Source organism: Gymnogyps californianus, chromosome 13 (assembly GCF_018139145.2).
Source record: "Gymnogyps californianus isolate 813 chromosome 13, ASM1813914v2, whole genome shotgun sequence".
NCBI classification, from domain to species: Eukaryota; Metazoa; Chordata; class Aves; order Accipitriformes; family Cathartidae; genus Gymnogyps; species Gymnogyps californianus.
In genome coordinates this window covers 4840199-4857851 of record NC_059483.1, presented here as the reverse complement: position 1 = coordinate 4857851, position 17653 = coordinate 4840199, and the positions used below count along the sequence as shown (strand labels likewise).

The following is a 17653-nucleotide window of genomic DNA, read 5'->3' as shown; positions in this document are numbered from 1 at the left end:
CTCTGAAAGTTTTGGGGTGTTGTCAAGAGCTGAAGCTTCCGTTTCTGAACTCTTTAATATGTTGTTTGTGTATTACAGAATGTCATGGTTGTCAGCTGTGTATATCCATCTTCAGAGTAAGTATAATCTTTCTCTTGCAACTTCTAAGTTTGCATTCATAGAAGGGAGAATGTATGCATGTGTGTCTAATATATTTCTCTTGCTGGCAGTAGTTGTATCCAGAAGACAGACGTGCAGAGTTCAGTTTTCATTGTCAATAGTTAAGTCAACAGTAGTGATAGTGGTCTGCAAGTATTACATGCAGTAATTTGGAAGTGAAGAAACAGCTTTGGAATCGGGTATATGGTACGGTTCAGTATGATCCCCGAACACTAAGCTGTTATTTTATACTATAGCTGGGGGTGGAAAAAGTGGATACCCCTTGATAACAGTTGTGCTGTGAATTCATATCCTAGCCTATTTCCCTAATACAATGTATAGGTAGAGAACCCCTTGAGGACTGACAATGGGGGACTATTTAAGTTGGGGGGGGGGGGATTCTGTGCAAACAGGCTTAAAGTAATTTAAAGTTCCTTTATTCGTAACTCTTTTTTTTTTTTTTTTTTTTGTTAGGAAAAATAATTCCAATAGTTTAAATCGGATGAATGGTGTTATGTTCCCAGGAAATTCACCAGGGTACTCTGACAGGTAAGTTTAGTTTTGGGAGTTAACTTTTTCTGGCTAAAAGCAAGGTAGTTCTGGAAATAGCTGGTTCAGATCCCTTATCATTACCTCTTCTGATCCCAAATAGGTAGCCTCAAAAATGGGGTGTGACGTGGAATACTGAGGGAAGGAGGGTAGAGGAGGCATAAACATACACACTATGTACTCTATTTTTTGATCTTTTTGCAACCTCATTGTTTAGGAATTTTTTTCTTGTTATTTAAGGTTTTTATCATAGTTTGCATGTTGTAGGCAAGGAATTTTTTATTCAATTGTTGTGGTTTGACCCCAGCCAGCAACTAAGCACCACACAGCCGCTCCCCCCTCCCAGTGGGATGGGGAGGAGGATCGGGGAAAAAAAGTAAAACTCGTGGGTTGAGATAAGAGCAGTTTAAGTAAAGTAAAATAAAATATAATGCTAACTAATTATAATAATCATGAAAAGGAATATAACAAAGAGAGAAATAACACCCGAGAAAAGCCAAGTGATGCACAATGCAGTTGCTCACCACCCGCTGACTGATGCCCCAGCAGCGATCTGCCCCTCCTGGCCAACTCCCCCCAGTTTATATACTGGGCATGATGTTCTATGGTATGGAATATCCCTTTGGCTAGTTCAGGTCAGCTGCCCCGGCCGTGCTCCCTCCCAGCTTCTTGCACCCCTGCTTGCTGGCAGAGCATGGGAAACTGAAAAGTCCTTGGCTTAAGATAGGTGCTACTTAGCAGCAACTAAACCATCAGTGTGTTATCAACATCATTCTCACACTAAATCCAAAACACAGCACTGTACCAGCTACTAAGAAGAGAGATAACTCTATCCCAGCTGAAACCAGGACATCAATATAAAATAGCAAAGTACCTGATCTTTTTTGTTTTGTTTTGGTGATCTTTTAAAACAAGTTATAGCTGATTTCTGCCTATTAGGAACAAATTACTAAAAGGATGGGTTAATTTTTTTTTTAATTATTTTTAAAGATCTAATGTAAATGGTCCTGGAACTCCCAGACCAGTAAATCGACCGAAGGTTTCTTTGTCAACTCCTATGACAACAAACGGTTTGCCAGACAGCACGGAACATAAAGAATCAAGCTTGCAGCAAACAGAAGATAAAAAACACAGGTTTGTGAAGAGTAATGTATTTTGAGTTTTTATTATTCTCAGTTTTTTCACTTTTAAAATATTTTAAAATGTATGGCCACCTAAGGTATGCATAATTAAGTCTTAACATAGGAATATCTGCAGCAGGATTCGATGTGTACTTACTACTGTTTGGGCTGTCTTAATAACTATTAGCTCAAGTTTCCACAGTTGCAGTAACACATCTTGTAAGAGTATGGGATGTATAGTAAAAATGAAGAGTGAATAAAATGAAGAGTTCAGAAATCCACAGTTACCATATTTGTATCAGGATGTTAAACTATAACCAGATACAATATTTCATATACGCTTGCCACTGATCCTGACAGTAGGAGCTGTCTGTAATTTGGACCCACCAGAGTAGCCTGACTACTCTGCATTTTCATTGACAATCAGGTGAAGGAGGAGTGATGGCTTTGAGGTTTTGTTATGTAATAAGTGAAGCGAGTTCTACTGTTACCTCTTGTAGAGTGTTTAACTTGAAGTAGCTGCTACTTTTTTTTTTTTTAAAGTGTGACAAGATACAGAATGTTTTCCTTCAATAAAAACTGCGGCTGCTTTTGTTCTTTATAGTGAATCACCAGCATCTGAATCAGAAGGTGCTCAGAGCAGCCCAGTAAAAAATAAGCACTCTGAAGATGATCCTGCAGAAGCAGAAGGACATGAGGTAAAAAGACTTAAATTTGACAAGGAAGGGGAAGCCAGAGATGCACCTAACCAAACTGCCTCCAGTGAAGTTTCTTTAGGCATGGGGGAAGAGACAGAAACATCCTCTACATCTCAGGATAAAGAAAAAGATGCTACTTGTGCCAGACAGCACTGTACAGAGGAAGAGGAGGAAGGTATTTCAAGTTTTATTATCTTTGCTCTGTGCATTTTCCAAGGAGTTGGGATTTTCTTTGCTGGAGGTCAATGCTGTTGGGATTGCTGAATGTCTCTAGTTGTGCATAAAGGTGAACTGCTTGTTGATACTTCAATTTTGCATAATTTAGCAATTCTGTTGTTTTTTCTTTTGTCCTACATCTCTCTTCAAAAATTTTATAAAATGGTACTTAGAATCTTCTTAGGCAGTAAATTAGATGAGGGTGGTAATGGTGCACCAAGAATTCAAGCATCCCTACTTTAGGGTATCGTCAGATGTTCTCATCTCTTCTCCAGAAGGAGGATGGGTCATATCTATGTTTGACTGTCTGTATTATTAATAAATTAGTGAAATACGGATATAAAGGTATGCTCTTTCACTGAGAAGGCTGAGCAACAGTCTCTCCAGATCCTATTAGAACAGTGAAAATTACCTCACTCTAAGGCAGGCCCTGTACCTAATTAAAAAAAGATAACTGCAGTTAAGAGACTGATCTATTTTTTACATATTCTCCAAAGTTTCCTTTTAATATTTATTTTTTGCGGCTCATGTATTTGTAAAATGTTCCTCTAGATCATGATGGAAGTACACTTGAAACAGTAATGTTTTCAACATTTCCAAAAGACTGCTTCTGAAGACAAATGAAGGAGTGTGGGGAAGCAAGAAAAAGTTACTTGTTAGACTGTGTCTTTATCCACGGAAGCTTAATTAAGTGAAGCTACCTATTTAATAAAAAAATTGGACTTTATGGTATGTTAGGATAGTTTGGCTATCCTGATGAAGTTGGCTAATACTTTACATCTTGTAATAAAATGGGGGATTGTCAGTTTTTCCTGTCCTTGGCTGTGTTGTAGAAGTATTGCTCAGCATAGCTGGGAACGGAAAGTAGCAGGATTAAGATATGTTTAAAAATGCCTTAGTAATACTGTACTTTCACCGTTTCTAGAGTCCTTCATGTCTCCCAGAAATGTTGGTCCAGACCGAAAAGATCAAGAAAAAGACACTGAATCCTCAACTGTGAATGAAGAGACCTCTGAGGAGAACAATCAAATGGAGGAGTCTGATCAGTCTCAAGCAGAGAAGGATTTACACTTGGATGACAGTGAAATTAGTGGATCTGCCACTAGTGGAGCTGACTGCAGTGAAACTGAAGAGTTAGGGCCCTATGCTAGTGAAACTCCAGAAATTTCATCAGAGACCCCTATGGAAAACAGTGATGAAGCCACAGAAGTTGCAGATGAACCTATGGAGCAAGACTAATTTAAATACACTTAGATGCAGTATTTTCCATAAGGCTCTGGTTTTACACTGTATAAATAATTTTATGTAATAAAGTGGACCTTTAGTTTTACAAAAAGAAGCAGGTTGTAAAATAAACTTCTCCATGGATTGAACCTTGAAAGAGTTGTACATGATAAGAACTGTGAATACCAGCTCCTTCAGGTCCTGCTTACCGCTGAACTTTCGTTTGGTCAAATCAGTGGTTTGTGTATAGTTTTTTTTATTTAGAATAAAAGTTTTTAAACTGGAAGGTAATTATAATTTTGACAACTTTTTTGGAGATTACCACACCTAGTTGTATGTAAGCAAGAAAGCTTTTTGTCTTGTCTTTTTCTGACAGCTATAGCAGTTACTTCATATTTTGGTTACAGTTTCAACATTTGACATGTGAAATATGGGGTTTCATGCTGGTTTCCAGATTTTTATTTGAATACACACTATGAAACCTTATGTTGTGTGTTTAAAATGTGTTACATTTCACACACACATATATGCACGCATGCACACGTATGTGTACCCTCACTGTTCTAAGGGGGAAATGGTATATTTTTCTGTTTCTATAAAAGATAAATACAGCAAATACTTTTTCTATAGGAAAAGACTGAGTTCACCTCTCAAGGCACTTTGTTTTGCCTCTGGAATACAAAACAAATGAAATCTGGCCCATATGAAACCCTGGAAATACTAACATTGTTGAAAACACCAGAGTAAACACATTCCAAGAGAACCGTTCAGATTACAACATTTTTGTATACTTCTGAGGTGCCTGAGTGAAAGGATTTCATTTATTTATGAGAAAATGTGCTTTATGTTGAGAACGTTGTAATCAAAACATTAGCTGAAACTTTTGTAGAAGAAATGGTTGAAAATACGATAAGAAAATATCTTGGAAGAAATGAACAGGTACTTGCCTTTTTGAGTGCTTCTTGGAGCATTGTGAATATTATAGAGAAGTCTCAAAATTATTCTAAGGTATGCAGGTGGCATCGGTATGATCACACCACTGTATTGGAAGAATTAATATATGAGCGTAGTTATGTACCTGAGCTAAACGACTGAAAGGTTTAGGGGTGCATAGAAATCACCATGATTTGTATAACATTTTGGAAGTGAACTAAATATTTTTGAACATGCTACTTTGACAGCCAGTGTTACATTTTTTTCAAACCAGCTCAAAGCACAAACTACTGCTTTAAACTCTCGATATTTTCCAGTTCCCATATTTAAAGACATGCAAGCTGCAACCTCCCAGTCACAATTACTGGCTGCCAAATTTATACCTGTTTCTTCAACTGTACCTTTTTGATATTTAGAATTTTTAAATTTCTGTAAAGTAGATTTTTGTAGATTGTAATGAGTGCTCACTGCCATTGTGAAACGGTATATAATTGTATAATTTCTGTGTGTAAACTGAATGCTTGGGCTTTCAATACAGTATTCATATAAAGCAATAAATATTAATGTTATGAAATATCTGAGTACATTTTTATCAGAATTGTCCCTCTTCGGTTTTAAGTTCACATACCTGAAGTACAAAAATGACCTCTCAAATGCATGCAGATAGTTTCTTGTACTACATGGTATGCTTTGTATCATTTTGGGGAAATGTAGGTTTTGATTAATACCAGAATAATTTGGCTCAGTTGGAATATTTATAAAGATATTTCTTGCTGATGTTACCTATCAGGTTCTAAGCAGACAGGATTCAGGGAGGTGCTTGCCAAAAAAAAAAATCTTACTGATTGAGATCCCCTTACAGAAGGAAAATTGTACTTTGACTCACTTTCATTGTGCTTAAGGGTTGGATGTGTATTATAAAATTAAAGGACTGAACCAAAATGTTGAAATTAGGAAAGTTTAAAAAATATAGTAACATCTTACACTTCTTTGGTTTTTTTTTTTTAATATTTTGCCAATGAGAACAAAATTTTAAAATTTCTAAGTTTAGAGATTTCTGAAATTTTCTTTAGACTGTTTATCTGTGAAGATATTGTCAATAAACTTGTTCTTTAAGCACCTGTGACCTTTCGATATGTTTGTTTTAGCAGCACTAGTGCCACTATTGCAAAGACTTGCAGAAGAACTTTGAGGTATGGATCCATTTATATATCTGCAATTGTTCTTTTTTGCAATGGCTAATAAAAATTGAAATTGTGCACAGTTTCATCACAGTAAGCATCTTAACACTAAATATGTGCCTACATTTAAAGAGTTGCATTTACTAAATCAGAAGATTCCCCTTTTGTTTTTTTAAATGAGGATTTAAAAAAAAAACAAAACAAAGCTACTGCATTTCTAAGCAGCCGTATTTTGTGAGAGGCATTACACACTTCCAGACACGCAGGCAGCCGCTTTTCCATGTGCGTGGAGAATGTAGCATTGAGTCTATTTTCATAGCTTGTTTTTTTTCTGAATCTGGATGCTTTAAATTCCGTACACCCCAGAGCATGTTTCTGTATACAGCCATTCAGACAGAATTGGTCGTTGTGCTTGCATTCGTGAAGGAAGTGTGTGGTTAAACCCCAGAAAGCCAGGCAACAGGTGCTTTATGGGTGGATTTCCTATTAAAAAAGCCTACTATATGGGACCAGAATCTAAACAGAAAATGTAATGGAGTTGACTTTTCAGAATACAAGGTAAAGATCAGCCCTTAATTCTGCTCTTCATACTTAAATTGCTATCTTGGAAAAGTTGATTTCCTTAAAGTATCTGAGATGCGCTGTCAGCCTTGATTTTTAAACCTCAGGGACTACTACAATGCGTGCAACAGAGCAAGCTTTCTAATGTAGCGTGTATTTGGGGTTAGAAAGACTAGCGCATTGAAGTTAAACGGTTCAAAAAAGTCTTCGCGTTGATTCAGTGACTGGAGCAGAAGTTGCTGGAATTTGGGGTTGATGTGTGGTGCTGGGTGCTCTCCAGTGACTATCCGAGGAGCGTTGGCCAGGCTCCCCCGTGTAAGGGGTTTACTGTAGGAAAACCTTGCATCCTTGTGTCTCACAACGAGAACAACAAAAGCTGTGTCCCTGTACAACGACCTCTGCGTTTGTGTCCTTGCCTACAGCTGTCTGAGACTGCATGAGGTTTTGGGGCAAGGATTATTACTGCTTTTTGTGTTGCTAACCAGGTCCAGGACAAATTTGGATTTCTTTTTTAAATCTTCCTGGATCTACTGCTGGCTTGAACAAAGTAAACTTTTTTTTAAATACAGAAATTGTGTTCTAAGGGTTTCTAAGGCTAAAGCACCTCTTTCTGCAGCACTGTGTCTCTTATCGTTTTTTTAAACCTTTCAGCAGGAAATACTCCTAGCTGGAAAAGTAAACTGGAATTGCATTTCAGTTTATGCCTAGCCTAGGGGATGCAGGAAACGGGCTGAAAAATATTTCTTCTGTTGCTTTGGTCTGTGAGAAATTTTGTATGTTTGTTGTTTTTTGCTTGAGCAGTTCACTGAAAAGCTGCATCGTGACTCCAGCAAGATTGTCCTGGTGTGTCTGGTACAAAAGAATCAAGCTTTTATTTTTAGCCTCTTTGTTAATTGTATGTGGGAGGGAAAAAAACAGAGCTGAAGCCTGATAGAATCTTAGTTATATGAGTTTTCTGTTGCAATAGTTAAGTGGCAACCCAGTGATTAATTAAAAAAAAAAATTAGATTATTTTTTTCCTAGAAAGAATGCCTTCTATTGACTACAACTGTACAAAACACCCTTCTGCAATCCTGTGGCATTTTTTATTCATACAGGGCATTTCTAGGAAGAGTTTAAAGGTTATTTGCATCTCAATGTGTCTGTGGTCAATGTTTTTCAGTTAGAGAAGTATGGAAGAGGTACGGATTACTGAAGGCATCCTAGCTACATCCCTGCCACTACCAATGAGAGACCCGTGTTTTGTCACAGAACTAGTAAACTTTTGTTAATCAGAGCTCTTCATCCTCGTTTGCCTCAAGGGCGTTCATGCCAGCAAATTCTCTATGGATATAATGTTCTTTTAGCATCTGTGTGGTTTAACTGAAAGGGGTTAGCTCTGAAACTTGCATGTGTAGGCTATATCATGTACCTGTGCGTTTGTGCTCTCTATACTGCTGTACAGTGAATCATTCTGCCGCTGGGCCTCTCCCACAGACGGATAGTTATAACAAGTTTCTGGCATATTGTGTCTTCATTTCTGTGTTTGTGAACAGGTTCTGGGACACGAGGCACCTTATTTCCAGGATTCCTACAACCCGTCAAAAAATATTCATGCCAACAACTCATATCGTGCAGACTTAAGTATTTAGGTTACAAAATAATCCTGTCTTTTCTAGCTGAAAGAGGATGTTCTGGTTTCTGTGGATAGAAATGGCAATTATGTTTTGGTTCTGGATGATCTTTTAATGCATGTGAACAAGGCACCTGAAGTCATTCCCCAAGTTTTGCGCTATTATTTACCAATTCATCTGCAAGGTTCGCTGTAAACTGTTGCGTTATTTCATTTGTAAGTTGATCCTCTGTCCTCACGTTCACTTGGGAAAGCCGCTTTTCTACATCCGTATTTATTGCAATAAACTATAGACAAAGGTCTTGGAAATACTTCTGGCCTTTGGAAATTCTTACTGTGAGTAAGCGGTGACAGAAACTACTCAGGACTGGGCTTTTCCCTGCATATTTTATTCTGTGGTCCAATTTGTAATTGCTGGGCCGTGTCACCGCAGGTAAAGATACAAGAAATTTTGAGGGTTTCTGAACACCACATATTTAACAGTGGCTCAGGCTAGTGTTATTCGACATATGTGTCTTCCGCCACTGTGATACACCAGGAAACTCTTCGGTGTGTAATGGTGCTCAAACCTTCATTCCCACTCGTGGGTTGCTGCAGCTTCTCCTCAACGTGCAGTGCTCTCTAAAATAACCCCCACTCTCTTCAGCCCCGTGCCGGAGTGATTTCTCCTCTCTCTCAAGAATCGAGGCCGGTTTACAGCTTTATCAAAGTAATTAATAAAATGAACCGCTGCGGGTGCTGGGGTCCATCTGCCCCCGCCCCGCCCCTCCGGGGGGCAGCGCGCGGGGAGCTGGGGCAGCGCGCGGCGGCGCGGCGCCACCTGGCGGCCGGCAGCGGCTTCTCAGTCAGGGCGCCGTCAGCCGGGCCCGGTGCGGGGCCGGGAGCGGAGCCGGGAGCGGGGCCGGGCCGGTGCGGAGCCGGGAGCGAGCCCTGCGGGTGGGAAACGAGGAGTTTCCCGAGGAAGGGAACGGAGGAGGCGGCGGGCGGGGGGGGGGGGGATGTCCCCGCGGGGCGGCTGGGGAACGGGCGGAGCGCTCCCTGGCTTCACCCGGGTGGCTCTGGGGACAAACTCCTGCTGACAGGCCCCGGCCCCGTGGCTCCGGCCCTTGGGAACCCCGCAGGGAGACAACGGCTGGGACAGACTACAGGTCAGTAAGGGTGTCACCGAATATTTAAGATAAATCATCTCAGCAGCAAATGAAGCTGTCATTCCTCATCTTGTCCTTCTCCTCTTCCACGCTATCAAGAACACGCCTGGTGACCGACTTCCCGCTAGCGATTCTCCAGTGCGTTGGAAACCCTGTTAGTTTATCCCGCCATCCCGGTTTTCTGCCTGCAAGACTAAACAAACCCCATTCTCCCAACTTTCCCTGACAGCGTGTGTTGTTCTGAGCCATTGCCCTTCTCCCATTTGTCTCCCTCGTCCTCAAATGGCTGTATCCAAACCAGGACACAGCACGCCAGCTGGGGCCTCTCCCAAGCAGCACGAGTAATGCCTCCCCTGTGTTGTGTATATGTCCCAAAGTGATATTTGACTGTATTCAATTTGTGGTCCACCATAATCTCCAAATCATTTTCTGCCCAAGTGGTTTCTGAGCCGTGATGTCCTGTGGCGTATATTTGATTTTGCCTGAAGTGTACTGTTCCGCTCTCGTCTCCTTCCAGCTACGTTGTGCAATCTTTTGTACCCTTTCCAATTTTTTTCTTTTTTCTTTTTTTTTTTATATTTCTTTGAATTCTCATCTTGTTCCGTAAGGTCTTTAAAAGTGCTTCTCCCTTCACTGTGGTCTGCCTGTACTCTCAGGGGCACTTTATGTTACGGTGCCATCTTGTTAATAACAGTCTGGAACAGAACTGGACCCAGAGCAGATACCTGCGGGATTCAAACTGTTCTTAAACTGTGCTGGGGACAAGGACAGTGAACTGGGGCCAATGAAAGGCGAAGGCCCCACCTTTATCTTTGAGACAATCCAGTTCTGCCTTTGCTTTGTCAGTTTGTATTTATTCAAAAAGTGCAATAGTTGTGTGTTAGGACCTTCGGTGAGGAAAGCGTACGTTGGCGTTCGTGTAACAGAAACAGCTCGTCCTTGTGGGTTTCACGTGAACTGTAGCAGGCAACAGCTCCAGACTGAGCGGTTCAGCTCCTGCTGCCGAGTCTGCTCCCATCCCTCAGCATGACACTCATGTTCTCAGGCAGCTTTAGCACCATTCGCCTCTCTCTGTCACCACAGTCTCTTGCAATAATCTGGTGGACAGATGCCCTGGGGCTGTCTTGCAGCAGCTCTACAAATGCTTGTGAAACCGGCCTTTGCAACGCGATTGCGTTGATCGAAGTGATCTGATCAAATCAACTGGGAAAGCTGCCTGGCTATCAGTAGCTGCCTGTCTTGCCATGGGCTCCGTGGTTGTTCCAGAGGTGCCCAAAAAGTCTTCCTGGTCCGTTTGTTTATGTTCATACCCCTCTGAACACGGGTCACAAGACGACTGAGGAAGGGGAGCTCAAAAGCAGGATGGGGCAGGGAGGTTCCTTGAGCATTTGTTTCTTCACCGTCTACTTTTGCACAGCTGAACAATGCAGTTTTCTTTGAAACACCTGATAAAAAGACTCAAAACAGGCTGCTGACTGGCAAAGAGCCCTTCTTGAAGTTGTTTTACAATCTTGTGGAAAACAAAATAACGAGCGCAAAAAAAGGCTGATGAGAAAGCAGAGCCTTCTTGGTCAGCAACACCGATAGATGCGCTCTGATGACAAGTACGGAGATAGCGAACCCAGCAAAGCATGGCTTGCACTGCTGTTGAGGTCACCGAGCACCCGCACTTCAGCTCGCAAGCGGAAGGACGTGGATTCCTTGGATTGGTGAGCAGGGTGAGAAAACTTCTGTGCAATCCAGTTCCCATAACGAGAAACCTGAGAGCGGACAACGCGGAGCTGCCCTCTGGAACGCGGTGGGCAAAGCGCAAGGAAGAATTTGAGACCCTGGAGATGCTGGGCCTCAGGCTACGCCAGTAAATGGGAACCTGCATTCCCCTGATGACCTACGTGACTCGGCTGCTCGGCAGAACCGCAGCACGGCCTCCCTGGAGGTCAGAGGCTCTCTGTCGCACCGCAGCAGCTAAATTTCGGTCTGCCAAGCGGAGGAGAGGTCTGTGACAGCTGACAGCGACAATAAAACTCCCCTGAGCAGTGCCAAGAAAGGCCTGGCAAACCCTCTGCGCTTGCAAGCAGCGCTTTTTCTTCCGAGCACCACGGTTACAAGCAGGAGGCAAGCTCGGGAGCCCGCTGGCCCTCGCAGCCGCTTTCTGACGAGGACGCGGCGCCGTGAGAGTCGCGGGAGGGGTGGGCCGGGGGGGGGGGCAGCTCCCCCGAGCCCCTTCTGTCCCAGCCTCTGCCCTGCCGGCAGGCCCAGCAGCAGGAGGGGAAGAGCAACCTTGTCGCGGCCTCTCTGCGCCCTCTCCCTTCCCCCGGCCGCCGGACGGTCCGGCCCCGCGGCCCGCCACACGCTCCCCGGCAGCGGGGAGCGGGAGAGGCCCCGGCCGGGCCGGGTAGGGCGGCGCGGTGCCGCCGGCGGCCGGCAGAGGGCGCCGCCGCCTCGGGAACGTGCGGCGGCGGCGGCGCCATTTTGCTGGGCGGTGGAAGGCGCGGAGTGAGCGGCGCCGGCGGGGCGCGCCCAGCGGCGGCCCGGGCTGAGGTGGCGGCCCCGGGCTGAGGCGGCGGGCTGCTGGCCGTGTGGAGGTGTGTGTGTGCTCGGCGGACAAGCGGCTCCTTTCCGCTGTGGAGGAGAGCACCCTGCGGTGCGAGGCGGCCGGCGGGGAGCAAGCGGGGCACCGCTCCGGACAGCCCGGGCTGTGCCTGAGGTGCGCGGTGAAATGCCGGTGGTGGAAAGGTCAAAGACGTGGAAAAGGGGAAATGAGTTAAAGAGGGGAGAAACAGTCATAATTACTTTTCCGTATTTACATTGGAAATAGCCTTAAATCTTCAGTTTAGTGGCATGTGATGAGATATTAAACAGAGCTGCTGCAGCAACCCTTTCAAAGATCCCGGCTCTCAAGTGCTGAGAAATTAAGTTGACTTCCCCCAGATCAGGAGATGAGCTTCCAAATTAAGGCAGATTTTTTTTTTTAACTAACAAACCAGCGATACCTTTATAATTTTAAATCTTGCCCCTTTAAGATTCACACCTTTGCAAACTTTCCTCTTTAACTTGCAGCCTTATTTCAAGTGACAGTTCAGTCGTTTCTGTATTAATTTCACAGCTCCAGGAGGTGGAGCTTTAGAATAAACAAATGCTACACAGTACAGTAAAACAGGCACTGGAGATGCTATAGGAGTGTCAGCCTAAGAGATGAGCATTGCAAAAGTTTTTGCTCCTTGTCCAAAGTTGGAAAGTACCGTAACTTTGTTATTGTATCTGCAGGTTACAACAGGCTGAAGGTTAAATACTTGTTTCCTTGAGCAGGACTGATCCTGTTGGGGTTTCCACAGCAAGAGTGCTGCTAGCCTGCTTGTCAGGAAATCAAGGGAAGGGATACAGTGCGCCACACCTGCATCATTTCCCAGCCTTTAAACCCCGCCGTGATCTTCCTCTCTGCAGTTGCCCGAATCGCACAAACCATTGCAGCGAGACTGTGGAAGAGGTCTCATGAAACCAGTCTGAGTAACAGAAAGCTTTTCAGCACTATGTGCTGCATTGAGGAGGGGCATGATGTGCTCTCTTTGCCCAGAGTGCCTAGGAAAAGGAGTCATGGATTTAGATGACCATAGGGAAAGAGGCCAGGTGTTGGAGTAATTGTAAGGATAAGTGATGTGCTGGAATAGCTCACTCAGCTTTCTCAAAGCCCTTCCCCACTTCTTCCCTGTGATGGAGCTCAGCCGTATGGTTTGGGGTGGACTAAATGACTTCTTCAGATGATTTCTACCTCTAATCTTTTTTTTCCGCTCTTATAATGCTACATTTCTGGAACGTTTCTGTTTTATTGGGCTAAAGGTTCCCTGAGCTGGTTCAGTCCAGTTGGTGGTAGGAAGGTACGCAATTGAGCATTTGCCCTGCCCTTGGAATCAAAATGTATCAAATCCAGAACCTCAAATCTGAGGCTCAGATGCAGGATCTGGGAAGCTGAGGATGACTCCTGCAAGGAATTATATGGCAAGTGAGAGATTAATTGGTCTTCTCTTTCCTTCTCCAGGTAGTTTCTTTTTTATCTCTTCTTTTCGGTACCTAAAGCCTTTTCCAGTCTAGTTTCAGAAGAGATGTGATAAAGCTCAGTTGCTTGAGGTGTTTAAGATAATTCTACTCTCTAATGTACTTGCCTTTCAGGATTGTTTTTTTTTTCCCCTGATGTTCATCATAAACTTTATTTCATCACATTTCCCCAAGATACACTTAAAGGTGTCCTAATTCTTCTAACATACACCTATTTTTGAGTGCCAAGCCTCTCCCTTTGGGACCACTCCCCTCAAGTGTTTCATATTTACTCTTTATCTTTGCTCACAAATGAGTCCCAGTGACTTCAGGTGCTCTTTTCTGGGCCTGTGTTGCATTTTATTAACAACTTGTGAAGATGCTAAGGAGACATGCTGGGTTCTCCATCAAGCAAATGACTGTTTACATGTGAGACAGACAGACTCCTCCTTTCCACTGGCATCTCTTATCTCCCTGGGAATCTTAGCAAGGAGTGACTGTCCCTGTTTACATGGGCCTCTCTCCATGCAGTTACCACACCCGGGATCTTGCCTTTGGGTGTTATGATGCTGGGGCGTCCTCATACAACAACAGTCCCTGGTCAATGACTGTCTGCACTCCACGGTTTATTCGAGGAGTGATTCATGTACATTCCTGAAGAACCCTGGGAGCAGGATGTTGACACATGTCTTTTCCCTGCCAAGGTGACTGCTCTGATCGCTGGGCTATTGGGTGATGCCCAAACTTGTTTTTTTTTTCTGGACCCATACAACTTTGACTCTTCTCTTGTACAAGGGATAAATTAAAGTCATGTGGGCAATAAAAAACTTATGTTATTATGAGGCACTTCCTTCTATGTAATAGTGTAATTTACAACAAAATCTACTTTAAACCACAAAAGAAATGCCTTGTTTTCTTGGTGCTCTAGGAATATCAGAATAGATCTGTGCCTCTTGGAGCCTTACCAGCTTCTTTCTACCTCTGTTCATTTGATTATTTATTCCTTTCTGCATTCTCTTTGACTTTCAACTCAGCCAAAGAGCTGTGCCCCATGCACCAAAGGCCCTCCTCTTCAGATCTCACTTTCTGACTGCAGGTCTTAGCTATCTTGTTTAAATATAGGTATTCGAAGGGGCCTGTGTGTGGCAAAGACTGTAACTAGGTGCAGAGCCTCTGCTTAGAGATCTGGCAGTACCGCTGCTGAAATATCCCACAGAAAATAGAACTCTTGACTGTGTGATCTTAAAGGGGGTTGTTCTCTAAACACAGGAGTTTTGCATTACCAAGGCATTATTGCAGAACTCTGTTGGTTCACTGAACCCTTAGGCAGGCTTTCTCAGTCAGGGTGAATACCCTCCATAGGCACATATAGCTATCTTATATATCTGTATATGAATATGGAGAGGTATGACCTCTTAGAGCTAAGTTACTCTGCAGTTGCTAAATAACCAGCTTTTAAACACAACTATTTTCTTCCCATCCATTTAAAATGTTTGCAGTGGGAATTTCACCTTACATATTCTTAAATTCTTACATCATTTTTAAATAATAAAATAAACTTCCAATTTAGGAACTTAATGAAAAACATTAACCTAATCTTTGCATTTTCATAAGAAATCTTCATAAGAGGGTCAGTATACAGATGTATCTTTTGTTGTGCCTAGCAGTAAACTCTCAGACATTTATAAAATAGGCTAGTCACTGTTTTCTATAGTAACACAAATAAAACTAGAAATTGAAAAACAGTTCCTCAGTGAAAAATTGAGGCCTTTGAAAACAACCCTTCACATGAGTATGCAGGAGGGATCTTCACTATTAACATCCAATTTCTTTCAGCTGGGAAAATGCCTGTCAGCTGGTAGCAATACAAACTCATCAGTTTAGCAGTAGTGAGTAGGATACAAAAAGAGGCTGGGCTTCCTATAGGGTTGAGGGTGTTGGTAGTTTTGTGCTGTTTCTCTGTAGGTAAGGATGGGGCTGTTGGATAACTTCTCTTTGACTCTACCTCTCTTAGTAGAACCTAAGCTGTTGTTTTTAACTCAGTGAAATCTGTTTTAACCAAAAGGGAAGTTGTGTGATGTGGTGAGATCTGATGTGTTAATAGAATGGTTGGGGCCTTAACCTAACGTATGAAAGATGTGGTTTTGGAAGGAGAGAGGCTTCTATGTAAGAGTGCCTTATAACTTCAGGGCATAGTGTCAGCTGCCTTCTGATAAAGGGAGGGGGAGGCTTTTAACCTAGGTCTCCTGTCCTTGGCAATGTGGTGCCCTGTGGGAAATGGAAGGGCTGTGGAGATAGTGTAATGAAGAGTGTCCACTCTTTAGTGGTGAGGGAGATGTACTCCCCTCTAAAGAGGAAGGAGGCAAGAAGTCTAGCTCTGAAATTACTCTAGCTGAATTTGGGCTAAGTAATTCTGGACTGACCAGAGCTCCTGACCAGAGACTGGCCAGACTCCCCTGCCCTGTTTTAGAATGGATAAAAAGAGAAGTGCCTGTTGTGCATTAGCTGTTTGGCCTTAAGCCACTGTGTGTGTTGTGTGTGGCTTTTTTGTTTGGTGTTTTTTTTGTTGTTTTTAGAAAACTGCAGTAGCTTATAGAGTGCAACATCTTCAGGGACCAGTATGGCTTTGCTTTGATCAGCTTTTGTTAATGAGCAAAGCAGCTAATAATACACTCACCTTCCAACAGAAGTATCTTTTTCTCATGAGATACTAGCAAGCAGTTTTGTAGTTGTTTCTCAGGTCTAACACAGGACTGTTGTGTTACCACTGGGTTGCACAGAAAAAAAGTATTAGGTGACCTCCTTGGGGAGGTGAAGCACAAAGAAAGTATGAACTGTGTGGCTACCACAGAGCACTTAGAAAAAAAATTGATACTGTGCAGGTGAACTAAAAAGTATAGACAGATGAGCTCCCTTCCAGGCCATCTGATACATCTGTGCTCTCCAAAACAGCAGTGCAAGGAATATCTGAGCTCGCTGTAAGTGAACTAGAACAGCTGCATAGTGAGGAGAAACGAGCCTCCTGACTATCAGGTGTGATGGTGGAGGCTACCGTGTGAGCACAAGGACTTCTCTTGCTCTGTGTGGTTTTCTGGCCAGGGCACATAATGTATTGATTCTTACTTTCTATGTGGTGTCTGTCTGTTAGATCTGGCTTTGATTTCTTTTTAGTGTCACTTTTAACTGTGACTCTGGTCAGTTCCCAACCTGCAGGAATAAATGACCAGATTTTGCTCTTTCCAACTGAGCTGTGGAAAAAGTTCATCTGGGACAGTAGTAGCTTCAACTTGTGTGTACACTCTAAAACAAACTGGATTTGATCTACAAACTGTAAAAGGGTGTTAGATGGGAGTGCTGAATTCTTTTGCATGGGATGAATTAAAAAGTCTGAGAAAAGTCAGCTAGCTTCCCATGGCTAAAATAATTTCCCCATGTAGCACCTTCTGCAGGGATAAATCTCTGTTGCAGCTGTATCATTCTTCTGCAATTAGTGGCAGACTGCTAGCTGCGGTGTCTGGCGCTCCTCTTCTGTGTGTGCTCTCACTCTGAGAATGGAGCTGAACCGTGTGATCTGATAATGCGAGGCCTTGTCTGTTTTCATGTGGTAGGTATTTGCACTTGTGGGTGTCTAATGTTTCTCTGGAAACTTACAGTCTGATTCCAAGCGCTACTCAGCTGCGCTTCTGCTGTAGCAGTCTCTGCCTGGGACTTACACTAGTACGTATGTTAGTGAGTTTATCTTCTTCCATCAGGCTGCTTGATATGGTGTGTGCTTTACATGTGAGTCTGTGGGAGAATGTGCTGCTGTATGGTCTGTCCCCCTTCCCCACCCACCCCTGGAATTATTTAGCACAGACTAAACGGAAGAGGGCATGGCAGCTAGCACTGGACAGATGTTAAGAGCAGCTGGTAGTGAACTAGTACTTGGAGTGATCTACGGACAAAATCTGAGAGGTCAACCGTAAGATCTTTGATCAGGCAAAGGACAAACTTGACAGGAATGCAAGATTAAGCCTGACAATAAAAGTAGTTTCTAAAACCTTCTCTTCCTAGCAAGTCTCTTTAATGGGGAGCTCCAAGTCTGGGCATGTTTTAAGATTTGTGACTTTGTCCATAAGTAATACAGGGCAAATGTTTTATACAGCTGCATTTAAAAGAGAACTGCAATTTTATATTGGAGTCTACCACTTTTAAAAATGAAAGTATTTATTCAATGGTGAACTTGTCAGATTGTGGCTGC

The 17653-nt window shown here is 43.0% G+C and overlaps 1 protein-coding gene across 2 annotated transcripts in view; it reads left to right on the top strand.

Annotated features, from left to right (window-relative positions):
• PPP4R2 (protein phosphatase 4 regulatory subunit 2) overlaps positions 1 to 6005 on the top strand; it is a 33489-nt gene extending 27484 nt beyond the window's left edge. For both annotated transcript variants that reach the window (XM_050904556.1, XM_050904555.1), the window contains exons 5-9: positions 79 to 116; positions 613 to 687; positions 1678 to 1821; positions 2413 to 2681; positions 3648 to 6005. In XM_050904556.1, coding sequence (XP_050760513.1) covers positions 79 to 116; positions 613 to 687; positions 1678 to 1821; positions 2413 to 2681; positions 3648 to 3961 — 840 coding nt within the window. In that variant the 3' untranslated portion in view covers positions 3962 to 6005. The remainder of the gene's footprint in view (positions 1 to 78; positions 117 to 612; positions 688 to 1677; positions 1822 to 2412; positions 2682 to 3647) is intronic.
• Positions 6006 to 17653: the final 11648 nt, after the last annotated feature.